General features: G+C 39.1%; 1 protein-coding gene across 1 annotated transcript in view; it reads right to left on the bottom strand.

The window, feature by feature from the left end:
* Positions 1–9,148, bottom strand: part of Scin (scinderin) — an 81,066-nt gene extending 71,918 nt beyond the window's left edge. Inside the window, exons 1-2 of the mRNA XM_027932716.3 lie at positions 8,931–9,148; positions 2–156 (exon numbers count right to left, since the gene is read on the bottom strand). Of these exons, the coding sequence (XP_027788517.3) occupies positions 2–156; positions 8,931–9,129 (354 nt within the window). The 5' untranslated portion in view covers positions 9,130–9,148. The remainder of the gene's footprint in view (position 1; positions 157–8,930) is intronic.
* Between the last annotated feature and the right edge of the window lie 3,916 nt (positions 9,149–13,064).

Genomic DNA, 13,064 nt, shown 5'->3' with positions numbered 1-13,064 from the left:
CCTTATACTTCAGACCTCCTTTGAAATAGCCAACAAAGTCAGTAGACTCGTAGCCTTGCAATTCTCTGCTCTGTACTGGCTTGCCCCCCAAATAGTCATCCATCTGCACAGTGAAGATAGCAGCTGCTGTGCTCTCGTCCTGCGAGCACTCCTTTCCTGGAAGCAGCAAATGACAGCATCTCAATTATCATGCAAGAAAAAGCATTACAGCAGACTTTTTTCCTTTTTTTCTTTTGATTGAACCCAGGGGTGCTTTACTACTGAACATCCTCAGCCCTTTTTATTTTTGATTTAGAGACAGAAGCTCCATAAGTTGCTAAGGCTGGGCTTGAACTTTTGTCCTTCCAGCCTCAGCCTCCCAAGTTGTTGGCACTGCAGGTGTGTGCTACCACGCGCAGCTATGACAGACTTTCTGATGTGAAGAAAGTCAGAAACCTTTCTTCCAGTTGTATGTCAATGAGACAGTCATCTGCAGAAAGATCTTTAAGTAGATATATCAACTACAAACTTAATTTTGCTCCTGCTTTTTTCCAATGCCTTTGAATAGTTTTAAAAGAAAACACTGCCATCTGAATATGTTTGAGAAAATACAACAATATACTCCAATGAGATTTAAGAAAGCATTCATTTGGTACAGTCAAGAAGATATTGGTAGGAAAACTTTCTGCAATTTATTTAGCCTTTAATAGCATCAAACTCCAGGCTTCCAATAGGTCAATATGTTAATTGTGAAGAATATGAACATCATGGGACATAATGAAATAACTTCGGGAAATAGAGTGATTTTAAAAACAAGAAAAAAAAAAAATAAAGTAACTGGACCTTACACCTATTTTTGAGTCTGTGTCCTCATTTCACTATCTTGTTACTTCTGTTTGTATGAAGTGATCAATCTCTGAAGGAAAAGACAGATTAAAGGATCTTGCATGCTAACATTTATTAAATGTTCATGTACTTGATATTGTCCCAGAAATTTAGCAAAAATGTACACATAATTTTCTCTAATACTGAGCCCATCCAAGCAACCTCGCTGAGATCAAAATGAAAATTTCTAAGAGTCAATGCCTGCAATGTATTTACTGATCAGGGCCAAGACAATTCCAAGAGGAATACAAATTCTATGTTTAAAAGAAATACTTCAAAACACTTACATATGAGTTGTATGAAAATCATAAGTGATTACAGAAATAACAACTAAATTGATGTATTTATAGCATCCTTACTATAAGACAGGCACTGTATTACCATCTTACATAATTGATCTTCAACCCATCTTCTCCATGTTTCAAGGGAGGAAATGGAGGCTTAGAGAGGGTGAGTAAATTTTGTGAGGTCACAAAGTGATCTTTGGCAGAAGAGGACCCAGAGAGGTTTGTGTACCCAAAGCACAGGCTATTAGGAAGTACATCAGAGGATATGTTTCTGCACAGGGTCAACACTGCAGCATATAACACAGGCAATGACTTTCTCAATAATACCCCTAAAGCTCAAGAAATAATGTCAAGAGTTAATATATGGGAAGGCATCAAGTTAAAAAGCTTCTTCACAGCAAAGGAAACAAGAATGTGAAGAAAGATCTTACAGAATGAGAGAAAAATCTTTGCTAGTTCTTCTTGTGGCAGAGGATTAATATACAAAATATATAAAGAACTCAAAAAACTTATGACCAAAAAGAAAAAAAGTAACCCAATTAGTAAATGGGTAAATGAACTAAACAGATACTTTTCAAAAGAAGAAAAAAAAATGACCAACAAATACATGAAAAAAATTTTCAACATCATTAGCCATTAGGGAAATGTAAATCAAAACTACACTGAGATTTCATCTCACCCTAGTCAAAATGGCAGTCATCAAGAATACAAACTATAATAAGTGCTGGAGAGGACGTGGAGAAAAAGGAACTATACCTTTACACTGTTGGTTGAATTGCAAATTAGTACGACCACAATGGAAATCAGTATGGAGGTTTCTCAAAAGACTAGGAATGGAACCACCATATGACCCAGCTATACCACTCCTCAGTATTTATCCTAAAGAATTAAAGCCATCATACTGTAATGATACATGCATACCCAGGTTTAACAAACAAATAGATAAAGAAAATATGGAATATATATATATATATATATATATACACACACACACACACACACACACACACACACACAATGGAGTTTTATTCAGCCATAAAGGAAAATGAGATCATGTCATTTGCAGGAAAATAGATGGAACTTAAGACCAATATGCTAAGCAAAATAAGTCAAACTCAGAAGGTCAAAGGTCATATGTTTTCTCTCATATATGGAAGCTAGAGAGGAAAAGGGAAAAGAAAGGTGGGAGGGATCACATGAAAACCAAAGGGAGATCAGCTGAATAGAAAGGGACCAGAGAGGGATGAGAAAAGAGAAAAGGATAACACTGGGGAATGACATTGGCCAAATTATACTGTTATATTGTGCACATGTACAAATATGTAACAACCATTTCAACTATGCACCAGTAAAAAATGTAGGAAAAAAAAAGATATGTTTTTTACATTCTGATTCTCATTAAGTAGTAAAATTTTGGGGTGACTAGCATATATTAATTTCTCCCATGGATAACCAATGCATAAAAATTTAGTAGCCTCCACAATATAATAGTTCAACTGATCACCTCAGTTGAAAGTATTCACCAAAACTGAAAAAAGGAAATCAGTCAGCTATTTAAAATAGAAAGAAACAATTTCTTTACAATTCCCCCCTCTCAAGCTTGAAGTCAACCTGTGTAGTAGGATATTCTCAAGAAAAAAATTCAGCAGCTAGAAGAGTACTTGACATTAACAATTTTGTGAATGGTCTGTGGTCAAACGTAGATATTTGATACACATAAAAAAACATGTAGGGCTGGGGTTGGGGCTCAGTGGTAGAGTGCTCACCTAGCACATGTGAGGCACTGGATTCGATCCTCAACACCACATAAAGATACATAAATAAAGGTATTGTGTCCATCTACAACTAAAAAATATTTTAAAAACACACACACATACACACACGTAGTTTTCCATCTCTGAGAATAATAGTAAAGATATACATGTAGATTTTGTACACAGATGCTTTAAGAAACTTAAAATTAAATATCCAAGGTGCTAAGGATTATATACTCAGCATAAATATTCTTACCTGACTACAAGTTGAAACCTGAATCTCTTTCGGTAGATGTAAATGGACAGGCATGAAGTTAATGAATGAACAGGAAATTAGTTAATTAAATTATGTTCTCATTTGCTGATGTTTATATAGTGTGCTAAACCAGGGAAAATCAGTACGAATAAGCCAGAGACCTTTCCTGAAAGAGGTTGAATAGTCTTAACAAAGCCAATATCAGTCTTTGAATGTGAAAACTGGCATAAATTCTATTACCATGAAATCCTAGCAAGTGTTCAGAAACAGGAATTTTGTATATGAATTCTACTTATAACTTCAATTGATTTTTCCCTTGTGAATTCTACATATAACTTCATTTGTTTTTTTCCTTAAACTGATTTACTTATGTATGTTATGTTGTGTTACATTATTTTTTATATTTTGATACATTATTTATATATGTAGTAAACCTCTAAAATTTTTTTATGAATGAAACAGACTAAATAAAAGAGAGGTTTAAAAACTGGGTTAATACAACATTCATGATTTTTAAAAAAATGCATGCCATATTAGGAACAGGTGAGAACATATTCAACTTGATAAATAACACCTACAAAAGACATAAAGCTGATTTAATACTTAAAGGTGAAGACTGAATGCCTTCCACATAAAATCAAGAACAAGGTAAGGATGTCCACTCTCACCACTCTTATTCACAGGAAATTCTAACCACATAAGGTCAGAAAAAGAACCAAAAGACATAAAAATTGGAAATGAAGAAATTTAAAAATGTTTGATGTAGAAACAAAAGGACTGTTTAGACAGTAAATTCTAAGGAATCTGCAGAAGCCCTCCTAGAATAATAAGTGCATTCACAAGATAGAAGAATACAATGTGAGTCGAAAACAAAAGCCAGTCACATTTCTATATAGAAACAATGAAAATTAAGAAACTGAAATATAAAACATAATGCCACTTACAATCAATTACTCCAAAGAAACTGTAGTATGTAAACCTATTTGATAAAACATGTATGGGAACTGTATGCTGAAAAATTTTTGTGAAAATTGTGGTGAAAAAAAATCAAGGAGGACCTAAACAAATGTAAACCCATGGAAGACTCAACATAATAAAGATGTCCATTCTCCCAGAATTAATCTACAGGCCTAATGTATCTTCACCAAAATCACAGTAAGGTTTACGATAACATATATAAACTTATTATAAAAGTTTTTGGGGGAAGCTGGGGTTGTGGCACAGTGGTAGAGTGCTTGCCTAGTATGTGTGAAGCACTGGGTTCAATTCTCAGCACCATATATAAATAAATAAATTAAATTAAGGTTCATTAACATCTAAAAAACCACTTTTTTTAAAAAAAATGTTAAAAAGGCTTTTTTAAAAGTTTCCATTTTTTATGGAAAGGGAGTGGCCCTAGCATAGCTAAAATAACCTCAATAAAGAAGCCTAAGGCAGGAGGAAGTAATTATTCATGAGGAATCACTCTACCAGGATTAAAGTCTACCATCAGCTGCCAGTAATGAGTACAGTGTGGTATTGGTAAACAGGCTGCTGCCCCTAATAGCAACACTTTGTAAAACTGTAGAATGGTTTAGTTTTCTATAGTATACTGAAGTATTAAGTGTATGACTACAGTACTGCACAGAATATCACTACCAAGATATTCATGTTTATATAATCCACCATTTTTTTAATTTCCCCAGTTTTAGTTGTACTCACTGATGTGTTTGTGTGCATTTAGCTCTATATAACTTTATCACATATGAAATTTATATAGCTGCCTCACAGTCAGGATCCCATAGAGTTCAGTTACTAAAAGATACCTCGTGCTGCCCCTTAATTACTCCATCCATCTCTTGCCTGCATCATCCACTCCCTACTCTATATCTAACCTCTGACAACAGCAAATCTAAAATTTTCTCATTTCAGAATGTTTTATACATGGACTCATATAAGACAGAACCTTTCTGCATTTTTAAAAATAGCATAATTCCATGGAGATTCATCAGAGTTGCTGTGTATATCAGTAGTTTATTCCTCCAACCTATGTATCTGTCAACAGATGAATGGAAAAAGAAAATGTGGTATGTAGACCACACATGGAGCTTTACTAAGTCATAAAGAAGAATGAAATGATGTCATTTGCAGTAAAACAGATAGAATTGGAAAAACATCACACAAAGTGAAATAAGCCAGCCTCAGAGAGTCAAGGATTGAATGTTTTCTTTCATATGAGGAAGCTAGAGAGAGGGAGAGAAAGAAAGAAAGAAATTCAAAAAGTGGGGAAGAATCTCACAAAAATAGAAGGGAGACAAATAGAGCAGAGACAGAAAGAGGAGAGGAGCACATGGGAAAGTATTGAGGAATGAAAGCTACCAAATTATACTATGTCTACGTATTCTAATGAATATACCACAATGAATCCTCTGCATATATACCTATATGTAATTATAATGCACTAATTAAAATAACAATAATAGAAGGGAGATCAGTAGATTAAAGCAAGTGGATGGTAGAGGGAGAATGGGAAGTTACTGGGAAATAAGATTGATCAGATTATGTTATGTGCATGTACAATTATGGCATAATGAATCCCACTATTATGTATAATTATAATGTTCCAACAAAAAGTTTTGAAATAATTTATTCCTTTTTATTGGTTTAGATATATCACAACTTGTTTAACCAATTACCTATTGAAGGTCTGGCTGATTCCAGTTTTTGGCTATTCAAATAAAATAAAGCTGCTATGGGTATTCTTTTTGCTCTGGGCATTCATGTATAGGTTTTTGCATGAAAATAAATTTTCATTCCCCCCAGAATAAATGCTCATGAATGCAACTACTGGGTCATGTGGTAGTTGCTTGTTTTGTTGAGAAACTGCCAAACTCTTTTCCAGAGTGCTATACCACTTTACTTTTACCGCCCCTTTTTTATTGTATAAGTTCTATGTATTGCATATTGTGATCCAATCCTTTTCATTCCCATTGCTTTGCACAAGGCCTAGCACAGACTAGTTATAAGACAAGTGTATGTTACTTTGAAATATATTTAAGTGAAGTTTAAAACCAGACCTTCAATAGGTAATTGGTTAAACAAGTTATAATATATCTATACCAATAAAAAGGAACAAGTTATTTCAAAAATTTTTGTTGGTTCATTACAATTATACATAATAGTGGGATTCATTATGCCATAATTGTATATGCACATAACATAATCTGACCAATCTGATCTAAGGAGAAAAGGTGAGGGAAAGTATGAGTACCACAGGTTGAGGATGTGACGGGGGCAGCTTTACCACCAAGCCTTGCTCATTGACTTGTTGTCACAAGGGACTAGACACATAAGGTGGATGCACCTGCTAGGTCCAAAGTTGAAATGTTTAAGAAAGACTAATTCAAAAATTTGTAAGTTGCATGCAACAATTTCTTACTTTCCTTTAAGCATATAATGGTAATATAAGATGGTACGTGAAATAATCTGAGATGCCATGGTGTTATGGAAACACGGAGAGACACCTGGAGGGATGCCCCTCCCTCTGTCCTCCATCATGTTAGGTCTCACTTCTTGCTTTCCCTTTTCTTCCTCCTACTTGACCTGTTTCTCATCGCTATACTGTGTGCCTTTTCCATCCTCGTTTGACTTTAGCTTCATTTCTTTTCCTTCCAATTGATTTCCCAATTTCCTTTAATCACACCTTCTTTCCCCCTGAACTTTCAGCTCTCTCACCTGGAGCTTTCTCTTGGTTTGTCTCTCTGATCAATCCTCATGAATTTACCTTAATTTAGGTCTTAGACTCTTAGATGGGTGCAGTTTGCTTAGTATTAGGGGAAAAGCTGCTGGAAAATTCCCTCTGACCCTCTTGTTGCGTACTTTACTCTAAGCTTTTCTACCTCCCCACAATTTTCTCTTGGCAAAAAGAGAGGGGAAAGGAAGAAATGGCACACATGTGCACAGCAAGAACTCTGCCACGAAGCTGCTTCCTCAGCCCTTTTTTTAAATTTTATTTTTGAGACAGGGTCTCACTAAATTCCCTAGGCTTGAATTTGGGATCCTCCTGCCTCAGCCTACTGAGTAGCTGGTATTACAGGCATGTGCCATCACAGAGGGCTTCTATTATGAAACTAAATGCATGACTGAGAATTAAATCCTACAAAATGGAAGTGGTTAAGGAAGGGAATATTTGGATAAGAAAGGAATTAAAACCTTGTGGTCAAAACCCACTTGCCAACTTCTGACAAAGCCAAACTTAACTGCCATGCACAGCAAGATGTGGAGTTCTTTTGCATTTTAATTCACCCAGATGCAAATGTGGCATTTCAGACACAGAATCATTCCAGATCCCAGAGCCACGTTCTGGATGCAAAGACCACAGTGAGGACATCATTCATTCATACCAAAGTTTCTGCATTTTCTGGTGTAAAATATAGATAGACCACTATGCAGTATAACATTATAACATGAATAGCAACATCACAATGGGGAACCAAATGTATTTGGAACTCAGACTCAGCCTCCTCAACCAACTCAAGCAAGACTCCAACACCCAATGCAGTAATTAAAAGTGCAGTCTTCCCCAGTGGAGTTCTCATTTCCCCAGCGCCTGCTCCAGGTGTTTACTAATGTTCAGAAAGTCACTTCTCAATGTTTTCTATTTGTTTCTTAAAACATTCAGATGTTAGAAATAGAAATGTTGGCTTTCAGAGACTTACAAACATGTACATGTGTGGTTTTGTGCATTTTTCCCAAGCTCAAGAATAAAACTAAAACCACAGAAACAAGTTCAAGGGGGACTAGGTAGTTTTTTAAAGAGGGCAAAAAGTCTCAAATAATTAGCATGTTGTTAGACAGGGTGTGCCCACTGGCACAAGACCTCACAGGGAGAGAGGCTGGACACTCTGGATGTTTACAAGTCAAAGTAGAAGGTAGAAAAAGTAGAACACACAAGGCCCAGTGTCCTGAAAGTTTGGCATGAATGTAGCCCAAAACAATTATTATTGCTAAAGCAGTGATTCTGTTCCACACTACATCCTTGTTATAAAAGACCAATAATAAATTAATAAGAACAAAGCAGTCCATCTAAATAAACAGCCATTTGGAAGCTGTTATTTTTCATAAAGCTATATGTATTTATATAGATAATATCAGTATATTTTTTCCCCAAACATGAAGCAGTGTTGTTCAGGGAGAATCTTGATTTAAAGTGGCCCAAAAGACTAACCCCTGCAATTAGTAAACAAATACAAAGCTGATGCCCAAAGGCAACGTACAAAAATAATTCACTTAAAAAAAAAAAAAAAAGTCTTGCCAGCTGCTGCTGATACCCACAAACTTGCTCGACTTCATCTCCACCCTGACAGGGAAACCAGGACTGGACTTGTTGAAGGTGAGCGGGACTTGGCCAGCCTGAGTGTGCGCAGAGGCAGCGCCCCTGGGGTGTTGTGGGGTTTAGAGATTGGAAGGTGAAAGCTGGAGAAGCCAGAGGTACTAGTCCTAAAAGCCCGGGAACTGGCTTGACAAAGGTCAAAGCTAGCGGGGTAAATCTACTCCTGACTTCGTCTGCACCCCGATTTGCAGTCGACCAGGAGTTGACTTCAGCCAGGTGAGGGTGACCAGTTAAAAAAAAAGGGAGGTCCTGCGAGGGCGCGGCTAGCACTACAAGTCTCCAGGCGTTCCCAATTTGCGGTCCCCTTTGCCTCCTAGCCTGCAAACCGCAGACTTCTGCATCTGCCCCTCCCCTCCCCGACCTGGGAGCGTTGGGGTCCCGCCGCGAACGCCCCTTACCAAGCCAGAAGTGCAGGCGGTAGGCGAAACCTCGGCTCGCCTTGGCGGTGTGCAGCACCAGGTAGGCATCCCCGACGTAGAAGTCGCCATAAGCGCTCTGGGGCACCGGCACCAGCTCCAGCTTCTCGATTCTCCAGACCTGCAGACCCTCCTGCTTGCCCGCCCGGGCAAATTCCTGGTGGTACAACTCTTGGGCCATGGTTCCCGCAAGCGATGCTCCCAGAGGTACAGGACCTGGCCTAACCTGGAGTATGACCGAACGGAGACCTGTGGTAGGGACCCTGTTCCCCGAGGCTTTATAGGGCGCGCCCTCGAGGGAGGCAAGGAGGCGGGGCTCGGACACGGGCGGGGCTCAGTACCCTTGCGCGAGCTGCTCGGGGGATGTTGGTGGCTTCTCAGAGAGAGCGCAGCGCAGGCTGCCAATCCCACGCCCTTCACCAGAAGAAGAATCGGAGTTTCAGAAATATTGAGATTCGGAAGGAATTTATGCAAACTCCTAGAACGCCTCCTTCAAAAACCTAAATTTTCCCTGACAGCCAATGGGAGAGACAAACGATTAAAGCTGCTTGACACCGTGCACCCCCGTTACCACGGTTCTGCAGTCTTTTCTCCTTCTCTCCTGTTAGTTCAGCGTCCCAGAATCGCCCTTAGCCACAGAAGCGGTGAGAGTGCACTAGCTCTTACAGCGTCTAGTCAGCGTTTCCCTAGGAGTAGCAGTATTCTCCACTCTTATAACAAGGCTTTCTCTGCCGTTAGCAGCACCTGCCTTTAGGGAGTTTTGAGCCACTTTGGCATTCCCACCTACCCAATTCTTAATGCATTGATGTGTTGAAATTCCTAAGCATCCATTCCATCATTTCATTGACTGGTCTCTCCATTTCTGATGGCCCAGGTTTCTCTGTTTTGATCTTCCCAGTTTGAAAACACCATACAAAACAGCATGTCAGGTTTCTTGGAAAGGATAAAACCTGAAGAACTGGCTGTCTACTCAGGGGACAGAACTCTGCAAATCCCCTGGGGTTTAGGAACTGTGGTTAAGTTCTCTTTCCACCTGGCACCCTTGGCCAAGAAAGTTATTGGTAAAAAACAGCAGCCATCCTCCTGGGATGTTCCCAGGCAGGGCTGTTTGTGACTATAATTCTATGCTTGGCCTGCCTTTTGAATTACCTATTACCTGGCTTCAAGGTACTAATTTTCTCCTTGTTTTACTTACATTTTTTGCTTTTAAAGCATGACAAAGCACTGTGGAGTACAGATGGAGAATTACTCTTTGTTTTGCATTCATTTAACAGAACAATGGTATGGCAAAGGTTTCTACTGTTACTTATAAAGCAAATCACCAAGTGCATAAGGGATCAGAAAGCTGATTTTTATGCATGTAAATTTTCTTTGGCTATTTCCCAAGTTGTCCCTGGAAGGTCCCTAATAATAACTTAACAATTAGATTTATTCCTTAATCAATTTATGTTTTAAAATATGTATTAAAAGGAAAGTGACCACAACACTTGGAGTGACCAAAAGATCTTTATTGCAGCAGTGAAAAAGAGGAGAAAGAGAGAGAGAAGAAGAAGGAGGAGGAGGAGGAGGAGGAGAGAGGGAGAGGGAGAGGGAGAGCGAAAGCAAGAGAAGAAAGAGAGAGCAAGAGAGAGCGAAAGCAAGAGAGGGAGCCAGAGAGAGCAAGAGCAAGAGAGAGGGGCCCCGCAGGAGGGAGTTTTTATAGCCCTAATTGGGTCTTTGGGTCTGAAGGCTGCCTTATTGGCGTACAGTGATTGGATCATACAGTAGTTGCTAAGGGTGTCATCTTCTACCTTCAGGCAGATGGGGCAGGGGTCAGATGTGGGCTCTGTTGCACCAGACCGGTGGGATTGAGTGTTCAGCCTTGAGTGGGGTTGTTATCCTGCAGCTAACATTCGTTCAGCCTGCCCTGCAGACAACTTAGTTCAGCCTGTCCTGCACCTAACATGTATTACATGACTGTGTTTTTAAAAATCAGTATTACAAAATGTGTGCAATAGAAACTTTTCTGCATTTTATCCTGCCACCCATTTGCTTTTCTCAAAGGCAACTAAGCTACCAGTTTCTCACATATTTTTTTAGATATTTTTTTCATCAAAAGACTCTGATGTTCTCTGCATGACAGTTCGGTCAGAGACCATACAGAGAAAGGAGATTAAGGTCAGAATATGTCCCTGTCCATTTTGTGTTACTATAACTCAATAATATAGGAAGAAAGCAAATTTATTTCTTATAGTTCCGAAGGCTAGTATGTCCAAGGTCAAGGGACCTACTTCTGGCAAGGGCCTTCTTGATGCATCATCCAAGGCAGAAGAGAGACGAGCAAGAATCATGGAGAGCAAGCAAGAGGCTCTCTACCACTGAGCCATACCCCCAGCCCTTTTTCTTTTGAGACAGGGTCTCACTAAATTGTGGGAGGCTGACGTAGAATTTGTGATCCTCCTGCCAAGTCACTGGGATTACAGACATGAACCGTCTTGCCAGCTCACTATTTCTAGGCAAACAATTATATGTGACTTTTTCTCTTCCTTTGGCTGATAGTAATTATCTCATATGCTCTCTTTTGGTTTTTCTTTTCTCTGTATACATTTAGCTTCTTTAAAGAACAAAAACAAAACAAACTCCAGGAATTTTCCTATTTTTTACACATTGTCTGTTAATAGGTTGATAAGCTTTATTAGCTGCTAAGAGCCACAGCCAAGTAATATGATGCATGGCATTTTTGGTTGAAAGGTGACTGTCAGCAAGCCATTGAGATGATATGATTATGTTAAGATCTGCATTCATATGGATATTGGACTCCTGCTGTCCACCTCAGCCTGCTACAGGACTCCTGGAGAGTTCCCATTGGTTGGGGAAGTGCGGTAGGAGGGAATTCCGGAGGAGGGACTTCCTGTTGGGGTCCAGGAGAATGGCAGGAGCATTGGGGGGGCGCCCCCTCCCCCCCCCCCCCCCCCCGCCCCGGGAGCCTACAGGGCATTGGCGCCAGTTTCAAAAATAAAGTTTGTTCCTGCTTGAGTGGCTCCTGATTTTGTGCCCAGCCAGACTGCGGCAATTAGCTACATTTTTTTTCTTCTAACCAAAACTATGAGTGGTGGGTATAATAAGCTTTTTTATACAGATGAGGAAACTGAGGCTTTCAAATTGTCACAGGTTACCCAGCTGAATAACCAAAGACAAATTCAAACCCACTCTCAAATTCCAAGGTGTTTGCTCTTTACAAAAAATTATTCTCAGCTGGGCATGGTAGCTTATGCTTGTAATTCCAGTGGCTCAGGAAGCTGAAGCAGGAGGATCGCAAGTTCAAGGCCAGCCTCGGCAACTTAGCAAGGCTCTAAGAAACTTAGCAAGATCCTGTCTCAAATTTACAAAATTTTAAAGAGGGCTGTGGTTGTGGCTTAGTGGTAAAGTGCCCCTGGGTTCCATCCCTGGTACCAAAAACAAACAAAAATCTTTACTCTCTTAGTCCATGTTGTTTGGCCAAGCTTTCTTCACTTAAGTGAACTTCATACTTTCATTTTCTTCCAACTAGTAGAGAGAGAAGCTTCTGTTCTAGTGTGTCCCATGCAGCACTAAGAAATTTTGTTTTATCTGCGTCACAGAGCTGTTCTGTCTTGGTTTCCTTATCTGTGGAGTGAAATCGTTTGTTCTCTTCCTCTTTAGGGGAAAAAAATATAAGAACTGATGGTCTGGATTGAAGATAATTTAAAAATTGGATTTATCATTTAAATTCATCTTCATTTTAGTGAAAATTTCTTTCTAAAAAAAATGAGAAGGAACTTTGGCATAGGTGAAAGTAAAATTCTTTCTCGCTAGGGCTGGGACTAGGGCAGGGCCAGTGAGACACCTGCTTGGGAGGCAAAATTTAAGAAGGCACGCATACCAAAATACCCCTCCGCAATCAATAAATACCATTTCAAAGCATTATTTTTAAAATCAATTTTAATGCAAAAAGCAATGATAAAAATGGCATTTCAATTCAAGGTAGTATTGTTGCCAGAGCCATATTAGAGTCTGAGGCAAAGAAAATACATTGATCCTGACTTGACTTAGCATTTTTTATAAACATAGCATTGACGTACTATTCATCTGGATCACTGTTTTTGTTTTGCCATCCCT

The sequence above is a fragment of the Marmota flaviventris genome, chromosome 1, assembly GCF_047511675.1.
Source record: "Marmota flaviventris isolate mMarFla1 chromosome 1, mMarFla1.hap1, whole genome shotgun sequence".
NCBI classification, from domain to species: domain Eukaryota; kingdom Metazoa; phylum Chordata; class Mammalia; order Rodentia; family Sciuridae; genus Marmota; species Marmota flaviventris.
Note: the sequence above shows the minus strand (reverse complement) of the source record. Positions and strands in the feature narration are given on the sequence as shown.